This window comes from Fusarium redolens (assembly GCF_020744475.1).
Source record: "Fusarium redolens strain MPI-CAGE-AT-0023 chromosome Unknown BKA55scaffold_1, whole genome shotgun sequence".
Classification (NCBI taxonomy): domain Eukaryota; kingdom Fungi; phylum Ascomycota; class Sordariomycetes; order Hypocreales; family Nectriaceae; genus Fusarium; species Fusarium redolens.
Window position 1 is genome coordinate 1,613,187 of NW_025763664.1, and position 24,123 is coordinate 1,637,309.

General features: G+C 49.2%; 6 protein-coding genes across 6 annotated transcripts; 5 read left to right on the forward strand and 1 right to left on the reverse strand.

Moving 5' to 3' along the window:
* Positions 1 to 1,203: 1,203 nt before the first annotated feature.
* BKA55DRAFT_12156 (uncharacterized protein) lies at positions 1,204 to 2,292 on the forward strand. Its single transcript, XM_046184790.1, has 2 exons — positions 1,204 to 1,398; positions 1,462 to 2,292. The coding sequence occupies exons 1-2, from the start codon at positions 1,335 to 1,337 to the stop codon at positions 2,139 to 2,141; spliced, it is 744 nt and encodes a 247-aa protein (XP_046056262.1). The 5' UTR covers positions 1,204 to 1,334; the 3' UTR covers positions 2,142 to 2,292.
* Positions 2,293 to 4,070, forward strand: BKA55DRAFT_12165 (uncharacterized protein). Its single transcript, XM_046184793.1, has 3 exons — positions 2,293 to 3,491; positions 3,558 to 3,738; positions 3,804 to 4,070. Exons 1-3 carry the CDS (start codon positions 2,443 to 2,445, stop codon positions 3,897 to 3,899), a joined length of 1,326 nt encoding a protein of 441 aa, XP_046056263.1. The 5' UTR covers positions 2,293 to 2,442; the 3' UTR covers positions 3,900 to 4,070.
* A 991-nt stretch (positions 4,071 to 5,061) lies between these two features.
* On the reverse strand, positions 5,062 to 8,177 carry BKA55DRAFT_658563 (uncharacterized protein). The gene is made up of 3 exons (XM_046197521.1): positions 7,462 to 8,177; positions 6,483 to 7,413; positions 5,062 to 6,429 (listed from the first exon to the last, which is right to left on the reverse strand). The coding sequence occupies exons 1-3, from the start codon at positions 7,880 to 7,882 to the stop codon at positions 5,508 to 5,510; spliced, it is 2,274 nt and encodes a 757-aa protein (XP_046056264.1). The 5' UTR covers positions 7,883 to 8,177; the 3' UTR covers positions 5,062 to 5,507.
* A 145-nt stretch (positions 8,178 to 8,322) lies between these two features.
* BKA55DRAFT_548738 (WD40-repeat-containing domain protein) lies at positions 8,323 to 10,909 on the forward strand. Its single transcript, XM_046191147.1, has 2 exons — positions 8,323 to 10,403; positions 10,457 to 10,909. The coding sequence occupies exons 1-2, from the start codon at positions 8,720 to 8,722 to the stop codon at positions 10,579 to 10,581; spliced, it is 1,809 nt and encodes a 602-aa protein (XP_046056265.1). The 5' UTR covers positions 8,323 to 8,719; the 3' UTR covers positions 10,582 to 10,909.
* Positions 10,910 to 13,337: 2,428 nt separating this feature from the next.
* Positions 13,338 to 15,164, forward strand: BKA55DRAFT_532149 (glycoside hydrolase; the record flags this gene model as incomplete). Its single annotated transcript, XM_046189302.1, has 1 exon — positions 13,338 to 15,164. One exon carries the CDS (start codon positions 13,338 to 13,340, stop codon positions 15,162 to 15,164), a length of 1,827 nt encoding a protein of 608 aa, XP_046056266.1.
* Positions 15,165 to 16,247: 1,083 nt separating this feature from the next.
* BKA55DRAFT_682588 (transcription factor IIA, alpha/beta subunit) lies at positions 16,248 to 18,291 on the forward strand (the record flags this gene model as incomplete). Its single annotated transcript, XM_046198375.1, has 3 exons — positions 16,248 to 16,367; positions 17,141 to 18,138; positions 18,207 to 18,291. The coding sequence occupies 3 exons, from the start codon at positions 16,248 to 16,250 to the stop codon at positions 18,289 to 18,291; spliced, it is 1,203 nt and encodes a 400-aa protein (XP_046056267.1).
* Positions 18,292 to 24,123: the final 5,832 nt, after the last annotated feature.

Genomic DNA, 24,123 nt, shown 5'->3' on the forward strand with positions numbered 1-24,123 from the left:
AGTCACTGCTACTAGAGGCGTAGTGGTTGTGTGGGCGTCTAAGAGCTGCTCTGTCGTATCTTCGTCATATCTCTTGTCTGAATCTTGAGTATGCAACGATATGATATACTATAGAGCATCCGATTGAGCAGAACTCTCGTCCTGACTTATTTGGACTAGCTACTGACCATTCCTTATATCTGTAGACAGGCCATAGAGTCTCTTTCATGCTCAACTTCATCGCCAGTCTGGGTTCATGCTGATATCTTTTCCACATCATCCACACATCACCCACCCACCTTAACCCAACCTTCGAACTGAGCATTTTGCAGCAGTACTTTTGTTGGCACTGCTTGTCAGATCCCCTAGTCGACTTCATCCGACACAATTCAATCGTCAAGAATTACTTCATACTGCATTCTGGTTCATTATTAAGTTGTCATCGATTATACCCCCAACAACTCCTCATCGAATAGGTCGCAGGGACGCGGCCTGAGTCAACTCTAAGGTTTCCCCCAAGTGGAATTTGACTTCCATTCAAGAACCTCGTTCGCGGCACAGATATCACCACACGTAACACAGCTACCCAGAAGCCTCAGAAGAAGAAGAACAGTCATCGATGCGTGGCAGCGTGGGAGTGCTCGCATAGGTTAGAGGTTGACCGCTGAAAGCCTACCAAAGACTCATCCAGTGCTGATGACATAGGAGCGCCAGCACCATCAGGCAGACACCTTTATTTCACAATCTTTCAAGTGGAGAGACATTCCGGAAAAGTCAAATTGCCTACCGTTTTATTATTCTAAACCTTCCTCCTCACCTACTTATTTATTTAGAGAACTACCCTGCCCCTCACCTCACACAAGCTTCTTGATCGATTTATGAAAATCCACCAAGAACCCAGAGCAACAGCACCCACTAAAACCACACAGTGATTAGTGAGTGACTGGGGTCCCTGGACAGCATCACGCCAAGCCCAGTCTAACCCATCCCGTCTTGGACGAAACCGTCCACAACACAGAGACACCTGGGAATAGCACCTTTCCTGACCTGACCTGGTGTGATTGGACATCGGTACCTGATTCTCTCCTTCCATCTTCTGCCCACCTCAGGTACTTTCTTGGTATCGGCAGGTGGATGACACCAACCTACTACACAGGGCGTACCTGCAAACCTACCGCTCCTGCTGTTTTCTTCTGCAGCTTAGTAGGGTCTTTTTAGGCTGCCTCAACATCTACCTACTCCCAGTTCTTTGTCGATACCATCTTAATAATTATCCCCACCTTTTTCTTCAGAAACATTACAACACTTTAATATCATCAGATTTACGGAGTATCATTCATTGTATTTCATTCGACATGGGGAAGTTGTTCGGCAGGTTGTTCCAGAAGCCAAGCGACACTGTGGGAACCCAGGAGCCGCGTGCGTCTACCTCCACCAAGAGTACCAGGATGAGGGATCCTACTAACGCCATTCGCTCATCAGGTCTCGCCCCCTCGGCCGCAGTCTCCGCCGCCACCGCCAACGCCAACAGCAACGACCGTGCCTGTGACTCGAGCGCCCATGCCCACTTCGCCGCCGCCGTTGCTGATAACCCTGACTCTCCAGGGTCGCTCATCAATTCGGGCTCAAGCTCGCTGACGCAGTCGCAGTCGCAGTCGCCGTCGCCCCAGCCCAAGACCCCTACCACGGGCCATTTTCTGCCTGGCGCTCACGCTAATATTGCTTCTAAATCCGTTGTTCCAGCCGCTGCCTCGGTGCTGTCGAGCACTATTACTACCGCTAAAGCTGCTGCCCCCCAACTCTCCATCGGCGACTTTGATCCTTGTATTCCCACCAACACTTCCCTCGTCGACCTCACCGAAGAGTTCCAAACCGTTGATACCGACTTTCACATTCACAATAGCGACATTGCCATTCAACCAGTCGACTACACACTTCCTGAAGACACCGAAATCACCATGACTACCGGGCCATCCCTCGACCCTTCTATGGGCCGCCGGGACTCTTTTGTCAGCGCTGGCCCTAAGCCCATATCGATGAACAATCCCAACCGTGGTGACAATGCGAACCGCAATAGAAGGGAGTCTCTTGCTGGTAGCCTCATGGGAGGCGGCATGAGCTGGGGAGGCATGTCCTTTGGTAGTTTTGTCAGAGACGAGTAAGTCACCGCACTGCATACTTTATCTTCATCATCTTTGTATTTGAAATATTGCCCTCGCTTTGGCTCCTTGGCCGAGCGGCCACTGCTCTGTCACGATTAGGCTTCCTTTGTTCGCTCTATACACAACCTCATTCCGTTGGACCAAAGCGACCTGAGTTGTAGCACGAAGCTTCAGATTGTCTGTGACTATCACCGCCGTTGATGAAGACAACTGATTATGTATTGTGGCGAGCCGTTGCTAAGCTTCGGGCTCCATCCTAGCCCTGCGACAGCCCACATGCGTCAGAAACCGATTGTGCCCGATGTATGATCGCACTTGGGGTTGCAATTTACTAACATCGTGGTCTTATAGTATTATGATGGCAGGCACGTCACCTTTCGGAACTCACCAGTCTCCTTCCTTTCACTCTTCTTCCTATTTGCCCAAGTTGGAGGCCAACTTCATGCGAGATTTCACCTGCTGCGGCAAGATCCTGCCTAATCTCCACGACTTGCTGCAACATTACGAGGAAGCCCACACGCAACCTAGCCCGAACACAGCCCGAAATAATGCCTTTTCTCAATTCTCTCAGCTGGGCCTGCCCAACGCCCCTCGGATGTCCATGTCTCGAGCTGGGTCAGCAGCGCCAGGCGGCAGTTCCCTCGCAACGAGCCAACTAGGACAACATAACCGCGGCCAACAGGCCTCCCATGATACGCATGGAAGCTCTGCAATGGCGTCAAACCTGAATGATGAGATGGATGCTGTTGCAGATATGGAAATGGACGATGCTGTAGGCACGATGGAGATGGACGATAGCCAGCGAATGTCCCAAACAAGGCAACTTTTTGGTCAGCAACAGAGGCCCGAGCTGAACATGAACACCTCTGGTCTTACACAGGGCCTACGGACCTCTCAGCCACCCACTCCCGCTGCCGCAAGTTTTGGCCTGCAGAACAACCCCACAGTCTCTTCCGTTAATACACCTACTCTTACGACACAAGGACAAGTACCACACACCCAGCAAGTCGATATGGAGGAAGACCTACCTGGTATGCCCATGGGTGGCAACACGAACGATATCGGCGATATGAGCTTTGGCGGAAACCAGAACAATAGCGATTCAAACTTTTGCATAAACGATCCTGGGAAACACCTTTTCAGCTCCACTGGGGCTTTCCCTGCTGCCAACCGTTCCATTCAGGCACAATTGCAACAGCTAGGAATTAACCAAGCCCAGTTGAACGACCCACAGGCCAACAAGATTCTCATGCAGCGTTTGCAGAGCATGATGATGCCTGAAGAGCACAAGCCGTTCAAATGTCCAGTCATTGGTTGCGAGAAGGCGTACAAAAACCAGAACGGTCTCAAGTAAGTTCTGACTCATGGTTTTCGGTTGTATCCTGATCGTGGATATGCTTGCTAACTTGTTTCCAGATACCACAAAACTCATGGCCATCAAACTCAACAACTTCATGAGAATGGAGACGGTACCTTTTCTATCGTCAACCCAGAAACCAGTGCCCCTTACCCCGGAACATTGGGAATGGAGAAGGAGAAGCCTTTTAGCTGTGAAACATGCGGCAAACGATATAAAAACTTGAATGGACTAAAATACGTAAGTTACTCACGAACCTCTAGATCAAAGTCCCTTCCATGCTAACACTTTCCGAAAAGCATAAGGCACATTCCCTTCCATGCAATCCTGACTTCAAGCTTCAGGCTCTTGCAGCGGGTATGAACTTGCCGGGAATAGGAGAAGACCAAATGATGCAATAGTATACAGCACGCTGTCAAGACCTTGTCTGAAAGCATTGAGGAAGTCAAACTTCTATACTTACGAGCGACGTCTTGGATCTCGGCAGCTGAATTCAGTGCAAATGCTGGTACTAACTCTCGGCTCTTTCCGGGCTACCATATCGATCTTATATGCGCTCTCGGTGTCTCTTTCTCGCCAATAACCCCCCCTCCGGGCATTTGCATTCTGTCTCGTACCCGGATTTCACAACATATTATATCAGCGTCAACTATCCGTATTAGACGGTTTGAACCACTGGAGAATGGCACACCATTTCTCTAACTCCGATAACCAACTGCAAACAAAAATGCAGTGTTTCACCTCAGTTTCTGCAACTGTTGTTTGACTTGAGATAAATATGCCGTCTGTTGGAAATTCTCGGATATTTGGTTGGGTACGCGTTCGCTGGATCTATTGATACTCGAAGTCTAATTCGAGTCAGATGCCTGTACTGATATGCTGGCTGGCCTGGCACGTGGAAACGGGTTATCATGTTTTTCTTTTTCTGCTTTCTGGTTTTATTTTCAAAAGTTGATGAATGGTCCTTAGATGTTAGGTTGGGAAAGATGGCATTTGCATGGTGCCCTGGAAATTGGGGCGGTCTCCCTTTTTGTTCTTGTTTGAGTGGGAGATGCATGATCACACTTGTTCTTCATTACTCCTGTTAGTCAGTATTGACTAGTGTTGGCAAAGCAACTTCCACCATCTTGTACTGACATTATATTAAAAGCGAGGATGGTTGGAGTCGGTCGAACAATGAAAAGCGAGGTTATAGACTGGACAGCGTCGTCTGCCCTTTAAGTGAATAGGATTGTTTTTGAGATTTCCATTACCAAGATTAAGATGTTACTGAGTGCTAAGTTAGTAAAAGAAATGTTTGACTTGCCGGTGCTGCTAGAAGACGAATTCTAATTTCTTCTCTTGCTGCAATTGTACATTAACTGGACAGTGGTTCTTTTCTCCAACATCAGAATCACAACTCATATTGACATAAGAAATACCAGCCGGATGAACTCGTCAGAAGTGCTGGGTGGACACCGAAGGGTTGGCATTTGGTGATGCACAGATATACACCTAGACCTGTGGAATAGATTGCGAGTAGTTGGGGCGACAAAGTTATGAGTTGAGATCAGACAGAGTAAACAGGGATGAAGGGTATCGTATATTTGACATATCTATCTAATCTTACAAGGCCATGGCTCATAACTAGCTCGCTGTGCAGATACAAAACGCCTCGCAATGCGTAAGAAGCTAAGTCGAACAAGAGTTAAGAAAGCAACAGTCGTGTAGACGCCAATGGACAGACACTCCTATAATAGGCATTATGTGGAAAACTTACCCAAGTGTCACTGTGCTTCTTACCGGCCACTCTGCATCTAGATGTGGAGCAGAAAGGCCAGATGAACTTGAGATAATGAGAGAGCAGGCACAGAAAGGAAGAAGGTGCCTGTTTTGGCAGATGCATTAACAGCATCGCGCAAATCGGTGACCTTGTGAGGCATGAAGAAGCTGCTGAGATTCACAAGACACACGATAAGAATCCTTCAGTCAGCCACCAGGACACGATAGCAATCGACATGCAAGTAACTTCATGTCATCTCCATGCCATCGTCATCATCAGCTTCAGACTCGATCATATGGGTTTGGTTACTGCTAACGCTCCCCTTACGAGCATCGTGTCCCATGTTATCATTCATGCCACCCCATTCAAGTTCTTCTCCGCCAATGACACGTCCTTCCATGTCGATTTCTTGTGAAAGCTCGACAAGTGCAGTGCGCGGCAAACGGAGGAAGCCCTGGGTCCGGACAATACGGCCCCAATGGGTCATGCAGAATCCTGCGGCACGTTTACGCAACCACTCTTCATTAGCGAGTCCTGCACAGTACCAGATGATACAAGCATGGTCGACATCGAGTTCTTTGGCAAGCCGATTGACACAAAGGAGGCGAAGATGAGGGATATTATAGATGTTGGACATAACCAGAAGGCCTGCCACATCAGAGAGCGCCGTGGTTGCGTCACTATCGTTATCCGAGGTACCACGGATGCTATCTGTGTATAGATAGTAGAGGAAGGCCTTGACTACACTGTAAGGCTCGGGGATGTGCATCTTTTTGGTGTGAAACTCAGCCATTTGGGCGTTGTAAAGACGTGCAAAGTGTGGCCAACGCGCCTGGAGGATGAGCTTGTGAACATGAATGGGCTGTGAGGTCGGCGCGTCTGCTGAGAGCCAGCTCTCGTTTCGCGCTGTCGTGTCATCATTACGAATCAGGCCGGAGCTCAGAGCCTCATCGTCATCGTAATCACTAGCCAGCGCAGTAATGACAAAATCAGTTCCGCTGCCTGTCTCAGGTGGCTGGTTGAAGAGATTCGCGAGATCTGAACCTAATCCTTTGGAGGGTTGATCCACGGCTCTTGTCATCGCAGATGGCCTTGACTCTACCCTTGGTTCTGGTGTCAAGTTATCGCCCAGAAAGCCATATCGTCGCAGGTCAATTTCCATAATATCACTGTCAAATCATGTCAGCCATACCATTAAGTTTTGAGATAGAGCTGATCTTACCTAAGATACTCCTCATAGCCGTTGGGCCCTATGTCGCCCGGAGCAGGGTCTGTCGGACATCCTAATAACCAGGATTTGGTGCCATCCTCATTCATACAACAGTAATGCCACCTGTAACCCGCTTTGAAGATCTCCCGTCCCCCAGCAAGCTTCGTCCAGCGAAGCGTACCAAGGTCCAGGGCTGACAAAGAACACTCTCTCGATGTGAGAGTCGCCGCAGGTGTGACAAAATCGAGAAGAGTACCCGAAGAGTAGGCGTGAAAGTGAAGACCTGAGCCCTGAGAGGGAATCGATGGACCGGACATGAATTTGAGAGCAGATATGGACCCGGGAGCCACAGGCGCGTATGTCTTCATTTGAATTGAAGGCGGGTTGACCTGGGCCGTGCGAGAGTTGGCAGCGTAGCCAGAAGCCCCTACAACAGGCGCCTGGGTCATGGTGTATGGAGGTCGGGGAGAGCTACTAGCTCGAGTAGATAGAGAACCCCGATCGAAAATGCCTATTTGAGGTCGAGAGTCAAATTGTGGATTTCCTTTCAGATCTAACCACCACAGATCGCTGATTTTGTCCATGTCCTCACTCAGACCTCCAAATACCCAGACTCGGTCGCCCCAGATGTAAGCCGAGTGGTCAAACCGACCAACAAAACGCCAAGACTTAGACCAGGTGAAAGTCTTCAAATCGAGGTAGCAAATGTCATCCAACACGTAGTTATTCTGGCCAGTTATGCCACCAATGATGAAGAGCTTGTCCTCGTGTAAGACAGCAGCATGTCTCGCTCTACCTTTCGGGATCGGGCCTGAGACTTGTGGCTGAGTCCAGTGGGCAGTCTTGAGGTCAAAGACAATGAGGTCCGAAAGGTATGTTCGATGTTCGTTCTCGCCGCCAAAGACTAGGAGTTTGTTTCCCTGATACAAGGTCGCAGTGTGTCCTGGACAATATTAGTATCTGTAACTCGGTGATTTTCTATGTGGCTTACCCATCCGAACTCCTGGAATATCACCATAGTTGTCGACAAGACTCCATTGATGGCTAACGAGGTCCAGCCTCAGTACATGGTTATAGACCTCATCGGTATATTGGTCGAATCCTCCGAAAGCATATATTTGATTGTTCCCACAATACGTCACTGAAGCATTTACTAGACAAGCGGGTCTCTGGCCTAGCGTGCGGGTGACTTTGGGTCGGTATCCATCGGCGACGCTGCGACCCTTTGCAGGGGAATTTGGCATAATGTAGGTATTGTTGGACGACGAAGCGGCCGAAGGCGGCGTCGGAGTCGGTTGCAGTGAAGTCGAGGTCGATGAAGTCTGGTTGACAGCACCAAAGGCCTGCGTTGTTCCGGCGACAGGGGTAGGCCCGCCAAAGATAGACTGTCCGGGGGTTGAAGGTTGAGCCATGGCTTGAATTGTAAATTCGACGAGCGATCAGTGGCGTTGGCTGCGCATCTCACAACGTTGTGCTGCCGTTTGAAACTGAGTGGTCGGAGAAAAAGACGGACAAAGGTTGAGCACAAGGAACGAACGAGACACAAGCCACGTCGTAGATGTGAGCCGTCCGTCGGGTCGGTGAAGAAAGTGGATGTGAAAGTGGATGGTGTTGAATGCGGCTGGTGATGCAACGGACAAAGAGAAAAACCCCCCTGCACATTTGGAGCCGCGTCTACTGTAGGAGAAATTTGGTCATCGCGCCAGGCAAGGACAAGGCTGATGAGGCGTGGTGTTCTCGTGATTTAATTGGTTCGCCTACGTTGGCCGGGTCGCGGAACGGGAGCAACTCAGGTCCGACCACATGTCTACTGGTTGCCTGGCCAGAAGCTTGGAGGGGCCAAAGTAAATAAAAAGTAACCGTCATGAGCTTCAGCTTGTGGGTGATTCTCTCCTCATAATCACCATCTACAACTCGCTCTCCTCCTCAATCACCTTACTTCCTCGCTATAGCCTCGTGCTCTATTGCAAATCTCTGTTCCAACGCTTCTTACAAGAAATTTCAAAGCTTGCTAGATCCTATCGCTAACGCCATTCGATCGCCCCCCAACTTCGTTATATCTTTGTGAAGACAGACTCGATTTTTATCGATCATTGATCTCAGTACAGCCCCTCGTTGGACCTCGTTCGATAGCTTCAAGTCTCGATATAACATCCAGCCTTGGGTCACTCGTCTCGAGTCCCACTTACACGCTCTTCACCTATCTCTACCTTGTTTGATATACAGGTCATCATATCACAAATATCACAATGGCTTCTGTAGCATTGTCGACGCCTGTCAAGTCCCATAAGGGGCTTTTCTCAGCCCGTACCGCTGGCGGGCGCATGCCTTTGACTCCCTCTCCCCGACAACAGTCATCAACGACGAACGTCCCCGTCAACCTGAACTCTTCCCCCTTCACCCCCGAAAGACAGTCCAGCAATGAGTTCCGACCATCTGGCCGCTCTACATATGGCGGTAACCTCATGTCTCACCTTGCCCGATCTACTACAAAGTCCTCTCACCGGGACTCCCCCAAGTCCAACATCGCCCGTGGTGTTCATACTCCCCGGAAGGCTCTTGAGCTTGGTGTCTCTGACTTTACCCTCACTGGTACTGGCAACACAACCAAGACCCCTTCAAGCACCAAGTCTAAGAAGAGCATCCGCTCCAAGACTGCTAAGACTACTCTGAACTACGGTGGCGACCGATTTATCCCCAACCGTGGTGCAAGCTCTGCCATTTCCAACGCTGGTTCTGGCAAGCTTGATCTCGCCGATAGACAACGACCCAAGAGCAGCAGCTCCGAGAGCTCTACTGTTCTCTCTGCTGCTGCTGACGAGGCCATGGCTGCTCTTGAGAGCCTCAACATCAACGATGATGAGCCTGACAACTACTCTCGACCCTCCCCTAACACTGTGGCTTACCAAGATTCTCTTGCCAATGCTTGTGGTGTTAGCCTGAACACTCGTATTCTCGAGTTCAAGCCTGCTGCCCCCGAGTCCTCCAAGCCAATTGACCTGCGACAACAGTACAACCGCCCCCTCAAGTCCGCTAGTTCCAGCTCCGCGCAGCTCCGCCGCCGCATTGCTACGGCCCCTGAGCGTGTTCTTGATGCTCCTGGTCTCGTGGACGACTACTACCTCAACCTCCTCGACTGGAGCTCTGGCAACCAGGTCGCTATCGGTCTCGAGCGCAATGTCTATGTTTGGTCTGCCGATGAGGGCAGTGTCAGCTGTCTCCTTGAGACCACTCCTGATACATATGTCAGCAGCGTCAAGTGGTCTGGTGATGGCGCCTATGTCAGTGTTGGTATGGGAACTGGTGAGGTCCAGATCTGGGACGTTGCGGAGGGCCAGAAGATTCGAAGCATGTTCGGCCATGATACACGTGTGGGTGTCATGGGGTGGAACAAGCACCTTCTCTCCACTGGTGCTCGTAGCGGTCTTGTCTACAACCACGACGTTCGCATTGCCGAGCACAAGGTTGCTGAGCTCGTCTCCCATACATCTGAGGTTTGCGGTCTTGAGTGGCGCTCCGATGGCGCTCAGCTCGCTACTGGCGGCAACGACAACCTCGTCTCCATCTGGGATGCCCGATCTCTGTCTGTTCCTAAGTTCACCAAGACCAACCATAAGGCCGCTGTCAAGGCTCTCTCTTGGTGCCCTTGGAACATGAACCTCCTTGCTACTGGTGGCGGCTCTTACGACCGTCACATCCACTTCTGGAACTCCACCTCCGGTGCTCGCGTCAACAGCATCGACACTGGTTCTCAGGTCACTTCTCTTCGCTGGAGCCCCCACCACCGCGAGATCGTCAGCTCAAGCGGTTTCCCTGACAACTCTCTCAGCATCTGGAGCTACCCTACCCTTGTCCGTACTGTTGAGATCCCTGCCCACGAGAGCCGAGTCCTCCACAGCTGCTTGAGCCCCGACGGCCAGATGCTTGCTACAGCTGGTAAGTTCAGTCACATTCGGACCATAACTAGCAGTCTGCTAACAACCCACTAGCTGCTGATGAGAGTCTCAAGTTCTGGAAGATCTTTGAGAAGAAGGCTGGTGCCACCGCTGGCATTGGTGCCTCTGGCGCGTCTAGCAAGGCCTCCATGGCTAAGCAGATGACCATCCGATAAGTACCAGTACCCCACTGGACCACGGTAGGTATGACCTTTCACTGGTATCTGGGTCTCTGTTATTTGAAGCACGGAGTTGGGGTGTTCGCCTGCCCCTCTGCTCGTGGTATGAAAGTGCTTCTCCACGCAGAGACGAACGAAACGGATTGGTCATGAAATTACGATGGACGCATCATTTGCTATTGGAACTTCTGAGCATGGAGTCACCTTGATGGTGACCTCCCTGTGTTAATTGTGGGCGTTTGGAATCTGTTTTTATTCATGGAGACCGGATAGGAATTGGAATTGAATTGAATTGAAATTAAAATGCCATGAGCATTATTTAACGGTTGTTCCGCGTCGAATACCCTTTTGACTGTCATTGAATTGTGACGCCAATTTGATCATGTGATGATAGATACCTCGGTGACCACCTAAAGAAATAATCCTGAGTACTTCGTCCTCTGCAAGGGCGTCCAAGAGTAACTAAAGTTGAATAACTGTTGGGCTGAGTGCCTTACACCTCTTGCACGGCCTCGTTACACCTACGGACCAGCTGAGTTTGGAAGTAGTCCCATCAAGTTTCCACTATAGGTAATAAACCACCACTGAAGCCAGTCAATCCTACTCTCATAAAATCATCCTAACTACCAAGTAACCCCTTTGCTTTCTTTGTTACGGCGCCTGTAACGTCATTGTTCCTTACTAGCTGGACAATATGTGTCGTTAAATTCTCCTCACTAATCACCGACTGACTGCCAAATGGTAGATCAAGGTTTCAGCAACTTGCCGATACTGTAGGACAAGGCGAGTGACTCCTTTCTCATCGTTCACGAAAATTGTTCTGTAACTTCTATCATACTGCTGATCATTGGGAATTGTAGTAGCCCTGGGGTCTTTTGTCCCAAATCAGTTTCTTGGTGAGCACCTTTTCTGGGTTGTCTCTATATTTCTAGATAGTGAGTCGTTTTATACAATGCCAATGACATGTCCCATGGAAAACAAGAGTAGCTTATACGGGCAGGTCCATGCTGTAGCTTGGTCGTCCAAACAAGCATACCTTACCCAAAACAGTGAAATGACGGATATCAAACAAGGATCCCTCAGCAAGCTTGTCCCTCGAATAGGGCCCAAGCGGCAGGTTTGGCATCAAAAGCACCTACGCATTTACCAGTTTACCGCTATCTTCCTACTTTCGACTAAAGTGTGCCTACTTTTAGTGACTCTGGTCGAACAGGCTAACCCACGTTCTCACAATTATTCAAGCAGACAAAAGTTGGTAGCTAGAAATTGTCAGGAGTACACTCTACTTATCGTAGAAACGCGTAGACAACAATCTATAGTGATTTACTTGTCTCAAATCAAGTACCGAAAGAACTTCTGCCTGAATGAATGATAGGCATAAGAGGCATAGCAGTTTTGGAAAACTTCTGGGTATTGAAAAACTGGCTGCACATAGAATGGACTCCTCCACGGCTGAGTTTCTGTATATCAGAGTCCAGCATGTGTAGGTAGCTAAATATATCTTGACCGAATCAGCAACCTACGACCGATGTACAGACACACTATTATTCATTCTTGCACTGGTGTACTTAGTCACGTCGGTCTTGAGATGGACTTTCTCTAGCTTTGCAATGTCATGGAATACAAGAGCCTAGCTGCAGGATGCAAGAGAATGATGGAGGATCACTAGCTACTGATACAACTACATTGAAGTGTAAGTTAAACCCAAAGTTTCTTCTGAATAAATCTGGCATATGTTGATAACCAGTTTAGGACTATCATCATGGAGCTTAAGCCTCGAGCTATCTCAGGCCTAGGATGTGGACAATCATTGCAAGGAAAAAGAAAACTATTCCGCAATTTTCTCAAACCGTAAGGTCTAGAAGGTAGAAGGCCTAGAGTCCCCAAGCTCCTCCACCAGGCCAATCTTGATGCTGCGGCTCATGTAGCCACCCCCCCTGTCAACCGCTTCTTTGTTTGCCCTGATGGGCGTCATGCAGATCGAAGGATTGTGCTACCCGAACAAGGGCTGTTGAGCTCCATTATCTCACTACCGAGGACTAACACATGCTTCTGATTCCCCCGGGAAAGAGATCATAAGAGGAAGTAGTAACCGCTGAATAAAGAAAGAATTTGGCATGTCTCACTTTGAAAAATGTGAAGAAAAAAAAGACAAAAGATCCTTCCAGGAACAACAGAGTCACATTTCAGCCACAGCAGAACTAGAGCAACAGAACCCACTCATCAGATAAGTATTTCACAGTCTTGTAGTGGAGAGAATTTCAATAAGAGTATCATATAGTTTCCTGAATCCGTTTCATTGTCAGTTGGTTTTGTGGATGATGTTTATCGGGCGCTTGCACAATCGACACTGTATTGAGGTGCATTTTCGGCGCGGATGAGTACAGTGTTCAAACGCTCATTAACTGTGTGTTGGTCCTGTTGATAATGTCACTCACATTTGGTCGAATTTCGCCGAGCTAAAGCAAAGTACCCTCTACCTGGATCAAGGTATAAGGTACATTCCACCATTGCTTGGCGGGGCAAATTGCATGGTACAAATGCCAAGCTGTTTTATTACCAACCTCAGCGTGTCAAATCAAAGATAAGGTAAGACAAAAACCCTCGGGTAAGATTAGTTTACCTTAGGTATCTCTACCTCTCCCTTACCTCACAACAGAAAGAGGAGACAGACGACTCTCTTCTGCAACATCTCGAAACCCTCTTCTCTGTTCCTTTCGACGCTCAACGCGGCACGGGCCCATATTTTTACCATGCTCCTCCGCAGTCGAGGACTCGTTTTAGTTTGCAGCCTATTGACAGTGATCCTCTTCTGCTATTGGGCTGGTAGGACCCCTGAATACGTTGGACCCCGATATGGACACGGCCCTTACAACCACAACCAGAAGCACGGCTGGCCCGTAATGACTTCGCTGTGGAGGCAAGACCAGGATGACAACTATTACTGGAACACCGTCAAAGTCAACTATCCTCACTCCGCCTTCCAACCACTGCCCACTTCTCCTCCTGTCACCTATCCCAAGGTCCAAGCCACGTTCCCTGAATTCTCCATTAGTACTGCTGAACTGCGACGCGAGCGTCAACAGGCTGTCAAGGAGACCTTCACAAGATGTTGGAACTCTTACAGAAAGCACGCCTGGATGGCAGACGAGCTCAGTCCCGTCTCGGCTGGCCAAGCAAATCCATTCGGCGGCTGGGCCGCTACTCTCGTTGACTCCCTTGATACCCTTTGGATCATGGATATGCGCCAAGAATTCTACGAAGCCGTGGATGCAGTCGACAAGATTGACTTCACAGCCACGGATCTCAAAGAAGTCAATATATTTGAGACCACTATCCGTTATCTTGGCGGCTTTCTGGCCGCCTTTGAGCTTAGCGAGGATATGCGTTTGCTCCGCAAGGCAGTCCAGGTTGGTGAAATGATTTACAAGGCTTTTGACACACCCAACCACATGCCTATCTTGCGTTGGAATTTTCACGCCGCCGGGGAGGGTAAAAATCAGATTGCTGGTGCCGGAGTCCTCGTTGCAGAGATTGGAAGCTTGTGTATCGAGCTTACACGTCTCTCGCAACTCACGGGAGATGCCAAGTGGTTTGACGCCTCACAGACTATCATGGATCTCCTGGCGGCACAGCAAGATTCTACCATGCTCCCTGGACAGTGGCCTCTGATTGTGGATGCAAAGAGCCAGATCTTTAACCAAGGATCCGTTTTCACCCTCGGTGCAATGGCTGACAGTGTGTACGAATACTTGCCGAAGATGGCAGCACTAACAGGTGGACAACTGCCTGCTTACCAGGCCATGTATGAAAAGGCCGTGGATGCAGCATTAGAACACAATTTTTTTCGGCCGATGACGCCTGAAAACAAAGACATTCTCATATCTGGACAAATTCATGCCAAAGACAAAGGTGGAAAAATCCAGTTGGAACTCGAGAGTCAGGGACAGCATCTAGTTTGTTTTCTTGGAGGCATGCTGGCATTAGGTGGGCGACTCTTCAACCGCCAGCAGGACGTCGACACTGCGGTCAAACTCACCAATGGTTGCATCTACACTTATGAAGCATTTCCTCATGGTATCATGCCTGAGACTTTCTACATGGTTCCGTGTGACTCCAAGGAGCATTGTCCATGGGACGAAAAGCTGTGGAAGGAAGGTGTTCTCAAGCAGGCAAAGATCAAAGAGGGCGAGACAGCACAGGCGGATGCTATTATCAAAGACGAGCATCTTCCCGGAGGGTTTACTCATATTCCTGATCGCCGATACATCCTGCGCCCAGAGGCCATTGAGAGTGTTTTCATGATGTACCGGGTCACCGGCGAGAACGAGTATACCGAGCACGCTTGGACTATGTTCAAATCGATTAAAGAAGCGACCAAGACAGAGCTGGCCAACACAGCTGTATGGGATGTTACTGTTGCAGAGGAGAAACCCCGCGCCGTGGATTCAATGGAGTCCTTCTGGATGGGTGAAACACTCAAGTACTTTTATCTCATTTTTAGCGACCCGGAGCTGATCAGTCTGGACGAATATGTGTTTAATACTGAAGCACACCCGCTCAGACGGTTGGTGGCATGAAGTGTTTATTGAAGGTGGGCGGCGATGTCAGATACATACATAATGCATAAATGAGTATGAAAAACAGATAAAAGATTGATTGAGTAATGAAGCGATAGGGAGTCTTTAAGTTTCTAATCATTGAGCATAAAGTAAACATAAGGCTGGGTGAATGATCCATGTTATATAGCACTCTTGATATCTCAATGACGCTTCGCATTCGATATCAAAGGTCGCCGGGCTATCAAGGGTGGAAGGAGACACAAGACAATAATCCCAAGTGGCAGAATTCTTGGACCAGCTTCAGTGTAGTAAAGCCTAACCTTGGTATTTATTTTTTGCATCCCTATTGTTTCAGGTCTTCTTGCACACCGAGGCCTACCTAGGTAATCCGATATCATCTGGGCTGCTGCGATCAATGGATAATAGAGAGATGAGCTTCAGGTTACATTCGTCCTCAATCAGCCCTGTGAGCGGAGCCTCTCAGTGGATTGAAAAGGCCCAGGGGCCGCTGGGATGGAAGTGCTGAGTCAGCCCAGCTAGCAGTTGATGAAACAGAAATCTACCAGAGGCTACCAACTCTCCCCACTGCACATCACATCACAAAGCCGCACAACACCCCGACCTGGCACAAGACCCTCTTCGGTATTTTGCAGCCGTGTGACGCAGTAATTAATTGATACTGATTTGCCTTTTGCTTCTTTCAATCTTTTATTGGAGGTGTCTTTACTTCGCATTGTATTTGAATTCAATTCTTTCGTCGTTTAACTGTCACCTCCAGGCGCAGCGCATCGCCGTGGCTAAGTGCCGAATTTACATCTATCTACATCAAGTGCAGTTATCGAGCACCACAGCAACGACATCCGCACCACAACATCTCCTTCTCAAAAGGCCCTTTTAGGTCTCTTCTGAAGAACAGGTTTGCGCTGCTTATCGCAAGCTGCACTTTGCGTTCACCAGCGCCAAGGTCATCCGTGTAGAGAGAACTGCCATCGGGGCACATCCGCTTGACGGCGCGATTTCAGCGAGACATCAATCGAGGATCCAACTATTCTTGATATTCTAATAAATTCCATCGACCGGACTACACTCATAAACATCATCATGTCGAACCCAGCCGTCGGAAACGTCTACCAAGCCATCATTGACGAGGTTGTCAATAGCTCGCGAGTTGATTTCGAGGAGAGCGGTGTTGAGGAATCGGTGCTGGAGGAGCTGCGACAGGTAAGAGATATACTTTTCGTCGCGTTTCATGTTTTGCCTGCATTTCTCGTTGATTCTTGGGAATCGCCAAGGAAAGGGTGAGAGGGGCCTGTGTCATTAACAAAGACGAGTGTCGATATGTTTCAACTCTGTACACCATCATGCTCCCACGAATATCGTGGGATCAAAGACAGCAGCTCCTGTTAAGTCGCAGCACTCTCTCTGAGATGGCCTCGAGAGCCGAAGATCGACTCACGATCGAAGCGGAGCGCATCGCAGGCAGCATAGCGAAGGGGGGCAGAGGGAGTTGGCGGGTTACGGGGAGGGGGAGGGGGCGACACAGCACTATTTGGGTCTTTTAAGCCCATAGCCCCTGCTGCGACTGCCACTTGCCTGACTCCTTCCGCCGACACCCGCTACTTTCTGATTGGCTCGCTCGAGATGTATCTCCCCCTCCATCATCATCTCATATCCACTTGTATATGCCAAATCATCCTATCACCACCACAACACACCTGTCTTACACTTGCACTGCCTCACCTTTTTACCCGTTTGCTAACATGGCCGCACGTTTCCTTCTGCCGGTTTGCTTATAAATTCCAAACATACTGTGATTTGCACACCTTGTCTCTATTTGAGCCTGTTCTTTCGCTGCTTTGCTTCACCAGCGAGCTGAAACATACGGCTTAAGCACACAGGCAGTTGATTAACTCATCACGTTATTATCCTGAATTTTATGTTTTTGCTCGAATTATACTTGATGTAGAAAATAGCTAACTTGACTTCAAAACCAGGGATGGCAGCAAAAGCTCACCCAGCTTCATGTCGCTCAGTTCCCTTGGGACCCGAAGCCTGACCCCCCCGCACAAGCACCGCCGTCTGCTATTCCACCAGCTCAGACTCATGCCCAGGCTCAATTCTCGCCTCAGCTAAGCAACCCAACCGGTCTGTCTTTACCAGGAATGGCCCAACCCCAGGTGCAGAATGGAATCAAACCCGAAGGGAACAATATCAAGACTGAGCCTCATGTGCCTATCAAGCAAGAACCCGGCTTACAGGGTAACCCGATGGCCTACCAACAGTACAATAACAACACCAACATCAACATGAATGACAACAACGTAGCTGCCAATCGTGCTGCTCAGCAACTGCAGGCTCAGTATGGCCAGCGAGCGGCCAGCTCCATCAACGCCCTTCACCAGCAACAAGGCCATTCTCAGCAGGGCCAGCAACAACAGCAGCAACAACCAGCTCTGCCGCAACCACAACAACAACAGCAGCCAGGCCTAACCCAGCAACAACACCAGCAGCAGATATATCGTCAGCAGATGGCCGCCGCAACAGCCCAACAGCAACAGCAACATCCGGCCAACGGTCAGCCCCACATTCAAAACGGCCAGACCGATGGCGCTGGCGATCTGGAAGAGTTTGAGGGTGTACTCATGCAACGAGCTGCTGATGGTAATTTGCATGAACTTGGGCGAGTTGATATCGATCGTATGCTGCATGAACAGATCCTTGCCAAGGCCAAGAGCATGGAGGGCGGCGGTCTGATGCTTCCTTTAAAAGAGGCAACTCGAACTTCATCGGCTTCGACATCACGCGTGGCCAAGGGCAAGCAACCTGCCGCATACGATGGAGGTGATGATGATGAGGAAGATGATGACGACGCCATCAACTCAGACCTCGATGACCCAGAAGAGGACCGAGACGACGATGATGTTGATGACGAGGGGCTTGGCAATATCATGCTGTGCATGTACGACAAGGTCCAGCGGGTCAAGAACAAGTGGTGCGTTTCAACGTCAACTTCAGCATCAGTTTGAGTAATCTTGTTTCATTTACTAACTGCAACTATAGGAAGTGCACTCTTAAGGATGGAGTCTTGACAGTCAACGGTAAGGAGTATGTCTTTCACAAGGCTACTGGCGAATATGAGTGGTAATTTCAGACCAATTCGCTTGGAAAGCGACGTGATTTTGGACCTTGCGACCAGATCGGCGACGTAGCACCGGGAAACAACATCAAAACAAAGCTAAATAGGGATAGAGCTATTGGGTTGATTGCAATAGCAAGAGGCTGTGGGGATGGTCACAGGTCATGTGTACATGCGGTGAAGAGAATTTGAGGCTGCAGATGCCGCAGTGCGGCCAACAGATTGGGACCATATCAGGTTATCTTACGGCAGCTTCTGTTTACGATTGGGGCCATTGACCCCTGCTTCCAAATCAATAAGCCAAGTGGTATAGCAATAATAACATGGGCAGCTTACGAACTTCGTATTGTGTGTACTCGATGAATAGAGCTTGGTTACTTGTACTCAACTCTGTGATATGAACCATGGGCAGCAGTTGAAGCCGAATGAACCGATATATTTATCAGATGCTATATAGGATGTCAGCATGATAAGCTCGGCAAGAAAACGGACAGTACAAACTTCCGCCGTCATCGGCTCAACAAAAAGGGTGCTTCGAACCGGGTGACGTAAAAGGTCGAGGTGAAAGGATTCATGTATGTTGGTCGTGAACCTCACCACTTCCAAAACAAGTCGTGTTTTGCTTTGACATCCATAGAGCGAGTACTGTACTAAACAACCATGTCAAGTGGGTCACGCCTAACCTATGTAGAACTAGGCTTATGCTGTTGGTCCGTAGCGGTGGGATTGGACTAAGAAGGCGGGCGGGCAGCAGTGAGAGTGAGAGTGAGAGTGAGAGGTGAGGTGAGAGGGCGGACTCAGTCTAGGATCGGCCCCGGGGCTGGGACCACAGACAATCTGCAGCCACCAACCGACGTGTGGTGGCTTTCAATGGATGTTGAGGGGTTGTTATGTTGTTGGTTCGACTTGTCCAATAGAATTGGATGCTGAAACTTAGCGGATCTTCGTCTCGTAGGCGTCTTCTTGCGTCGGTGTTAAACGAAGGATCGTCTGGTCTGTGCAGGTAAGTCTTAGCTCAACAGTATTATGATATAGGCTCACAAGCAGGGGCTCGTTGTTCTGTGTACTTGGGGGTGTTCTCGCGACATGCTGTAGACCGTTGAGTGTAGAGGCATACTACGGTGCCTGTTGGTGAGACACTGAAAGCCATCGGTGGTGCGATTTCCATCTATGTACGGACCCTGAGAGCCTATTTTCCTGACCAAAAACGTCTTCATATACGGATGAACGCTTGAGGACGTCATGGATTGTGCTTGGGCTTGACTACTAACGTACAGTTGTAAAAATGCCTACAGTTAGTACGGAATACCTAGGCTGCTAGGTACGAATACAAGTCTCACAACTCCAATTTCACTGACCCCACAATCTGTCCCGACAGTCTGGAACTGGTCGGGTCTTTACACCAAAGTGGCATAGATAACAGGGATTGCTGGGGGCCTCAATTACCAGGGTGTAAATTAGGTACATGAGTGGTACCGTCATAGCGGAGTTGAGAGTCTCAGCCCGGTCCAGGAGTGGCAGACTCGCTTCTTGTATTACACTTGTCTCGCATGAATGAACATGGCAATCGAATTTCGGCATCATCATGCTGCTCGCTTACTTCAATTGCTGGCCGGTAATGAGTTGCCAAAACTGCTGACGCTGTTACCTGATTGTTCAACCATGACCAGAAGTCAGTGATGTTAAATCGTCGGTGGTCAAGCATGTGCAAGGTAACCACTCCTGAACCCTGCTCTGAGAGCTGCAACCCCAGAAACACCCAGTCATTCCATCTTGTGAGATTGGCACTTTCTTGATCATTGGGACACCCTCTCCAACATGGTCTTCTGTTTGCGCTGCAACATAGATGTTGTACAGCTGAAGATGAGGTTGACTAGTATGTCTTGTAGTGATGATCCCAACAGAACAACATAAAATAAACATTGCAGTCTGTAATTGTTCTCTTGCTTGGCAATTGGCATTTCCCATCCCATTACACTGGCGATACATGGGCCAATGCATTGTGGTGTATGTACTGTACGTATAGAGGGATCCGACAGGATGGTACAGCCTAGTCTATTGTGGGTTCGATGGAGGTGTGTCGGTTAAGTTACGTCTCGTATCAAACTCCCTCGTCACCAGGGTCTAGCGCCTATTAACCAAATTCACAGATACCTTCGGAGATCTCCACTCGTTCGTCCACTTCCCTGGGCCTCTCTGGCTACTGAAGCGGTGAGAAGTGGGAGCCTGGGGAGGTATGAAATAGCCCATTTGTGCTGATGAGTTCGACCGGGTAAAGTACCTAAAGTCGACCAGTCGCAAGTCCCAGCAGATAGATTTGGTGTTTTAGGTTGAGTTCAAAGCTGGACGGTAACATTATCGCGCGAATCGCGCCAGCAGACATGGCATGTGTGGTATGAATATCTGGGGGCTGGCACCATAGATCATGATGCGTCGCCCCCATTGAAGTGATTAGTGCAAATTTTGCAGTAGTCATCTTGGTGATGCTTGATCAGGAGCTATACTGATGTGTAGCCAACTATAGGACAACAACGAGTGGGTTCTTCTCCGTTGGAATTGCCTCGGCTAAGATGTAGTCTATCAGTGAGCTGATGAGCTGAGAGTGGATTCCTCACCATCAGCGGGGTTATTGTAAGACGATGATGATTCTTGACCATATCTCGGAGAGACCAGAACCGAACACAGATTTCATCTCTGACTGCCGTTTCATGGCTCTGAGGCCCGTTTTAGCATGCCATCTTGCGTTAAATTGATGAAGAAGTACGGTGTATAGACTTGGAAATCCATTACTGGGCCTGGCTTTCGTTGCGGGCTCTCTAGGATCTGCATCGAAGGCATCTCGGACCCAATCCTTTGGTGAACTGGGTTAGCGCGGAAGTGGGCAAGGTTCAGGGAGATGTATGTAACTCGACAACCCTCATCTTGCTCCTTTGGACCTTGCATGATGGAGTACATCACGAGAAAAGCATCATTGTCTCTGATTGGTGCCATCCGAAGAAACATTGACAGGCTATCTACCAGTCGGGAACAAACCTGATCAGACATTAGTCGATTTCGGGGAACACATTCATCAATTGGCCGAAGCTACCTGTAGTGATGATTGAGGGAACCATGTTTGATAAGATGACCAGAATAATTGCATACGAGATGTGTCTGCTCCGAAGAAGCAAAGGCCCTGTCGGTTTCTCTCACTGGACACTGGCCGATGTGTACTCCTTGGAGAACCCGCTCTCCGAACATCTCATAGCAGGACAGAATATGAATATCAGTGATCTTGTCATGAGCTACCCGGATTGGACGTCAGACTGCCCATGAGACTGCTCGAGTTAGTCAAGTACCAGAACCGATGAAATGTGGCGTCGAATGTCAGGTAACAAAGGTATGGTTTGCTCGGGCGAGGCCGTGAATGGCAGATGTAAGTGCTATACAGTACATGTCGCCGTCGCTGCTTCGCACTTGGATTGATCACATGGTATGAATATGGCAAACACATACTATTCTTGCATAACGACACTGACGTGTAAGATGGATTATATCTTGAGTATGCAAACGTGCCAATGCTCAGATTAGTCCAAGCTACAGTAACAAGACCCGCCCTCCGCCGACTTGGAGATCTTGATGTCAGCTTCACAAGAATACGTTACCAAGAAGAGATGATCGTATAAGTCTGCATCCATGACCAGGGCTCGGTGACCTGATATAGTTATCGAAATGCCGGGTCGGCCAGGGCTTTCAGGGGGAGAGGTTGGCTCGTTGCAAACCCGATTCCCTGGGTGGGATGGAGAAGTGCTGACCCTTCGCGCTGCTTGTCCAGCACGATGGACCAGTGTCAGACCTTTCCTGATATATATATACCCTACAGCCCAGCGCATAACATGTCGAGGAGAACGAGGCTGTTTTTAGACTTGCTGGAAATACGTCTATGTATAAGGAGACAGCGATCCGATTTAACATCAAGCTTAAACGTGAATTCGTACGTGGCGATGGCCCATCCATTTGTGAGAGACATCAAATGGTGAGTATCAGATTGGTGGGGAAGAGGCTAGATCATTGGTACCCCCCCGGAAACAAATGGCACGCATTTACATACCTGATCAGGAGCTTCATCAAAGCAAGCAACTCATCGGTGAGAAGCGAGCAACAAGATGATGGAGAAAGAAGGCCAAAACGGGACGAAACGAAAACCGCGGGCGGGCGTTGGAGCCAAACAGCACCTGAGTTCAGCGCCAATGATCCAAAAGCGAGCGTTGGACGGCAGGGGTTCTGTGGGCTAGTTTCCGTAGCATCTCCCTAGCGCAATCCACACCCCCTGACAGTTTTGTGCATTTCAGTGGTGGCTAAGGTAAGTTAAAGTGCTTGGTTCAGGGCTTGAGCTTTGCAGAGATCAGAGACTCAACAGTATGCGACGGCGTAAGGAGCAGCGGGCGGGCACTAGGGAACTCGCCCACGACATCGGGTTGGCCTGTTTGACCTTTGACAAGGTTGTTGTTGACAAGAAGAGAACTGGGACAGGTTTGCTTTTATTATTATTATTATTATTATTAATTTTTTAATTTTTTTTTACAGTACCTCTGACGATAAGTTTCATTGATATACCTCCACTAGCATCACCTCACTGGCGCACCAACACCACCTTTGACAATGGTGAGCTTCTTTCCATCCTTTCAGGCGTGGTACAATTCCCAAACAGCCTACAGTTCGACTAAGACTGACTATCACAATGCTCTTGACAGCCCTGGTATCTCGATTTTTAGCATCTCTCCTCCGTAGTGTCTAAGTCGAGGTGGCCTTCCGAGTAACGCAGATTTTAAAATGAATTCCTATCCTGGATCAGAGGCATTGCCCAATAATATCTCAGTCCGGACAACGCCCGTGAAAAAAGTCATGGACCAATAATCTTACATGTTGGTAGACCATGAGCCGGATGTCTCAATTCCAAAGCCAACACGAAGCCGGGAATGTTTGTGGAAAAGAAGACATGGCCTAATGTTGAGATAAGAAAACTGTGAACATTGCGTATATCCCAAGAGAACCATTTGACGCGAGATAGGAAATGCATTGAGTCGGCATCAAATCTGGACTCATCAGTTGATTGCAACCATCAGATCGATTATAACAACTGAGTCAGTCCTGACCTTTTTGTCTTCAATAAGTCCCCTCATCTAGTCCCATGTTCCCTGTTGGCTCGATGCTAAAGTGATTAGAGACAAGACCGTCGTCGGCTAGGGCATTGGTATCTACCCCGAAACACAACCAACAGCGGGACGAACCCCTCATCCTCCACAGTGACAGCGATCAGTGGCTGATCGGGGCGCAGTTAGAGGGACGGAACCAACACGAACAGGAGAAGAAAAAGAACCTAAACAGCACCCGTCCATCGTCTGAGGCCAATGGGCGGCTGCGGCTTCGGCGCCGCCAACCGGTGACAGCCATAACATTATGACCAAGGACATTGGCATCAATCAATCCTGCAGAAGGGAAAGCCATCATGGCTGCGTGTTTCGCACGTTGAGATCCAGCGCTCCTCTACCGCTCCTCTCTCTGCTATTCCAAGGATGGCCAAAGGGCCACTGGTGCGACCTCAATCACATACCGCGGGATTGGAAAGACTGATGACCCCAAATATGGATGTGATATCGGGTGTTGCAAAACAACAAGACCTCAACGGGAGACCATTTCGTACATTGGGGACCGTTTCTACCATGGAAACCAACGTCACAGGCCGGTCGTGGAGGCCAGCCAAGGAAACGCGATGCATATGTTATTATCATGTTGTCAGGCTGGATACACGGCGAAGGAGTTCGCTGCAGACGCTGCAGAACTTCCAAAGGTCAGGGCTGT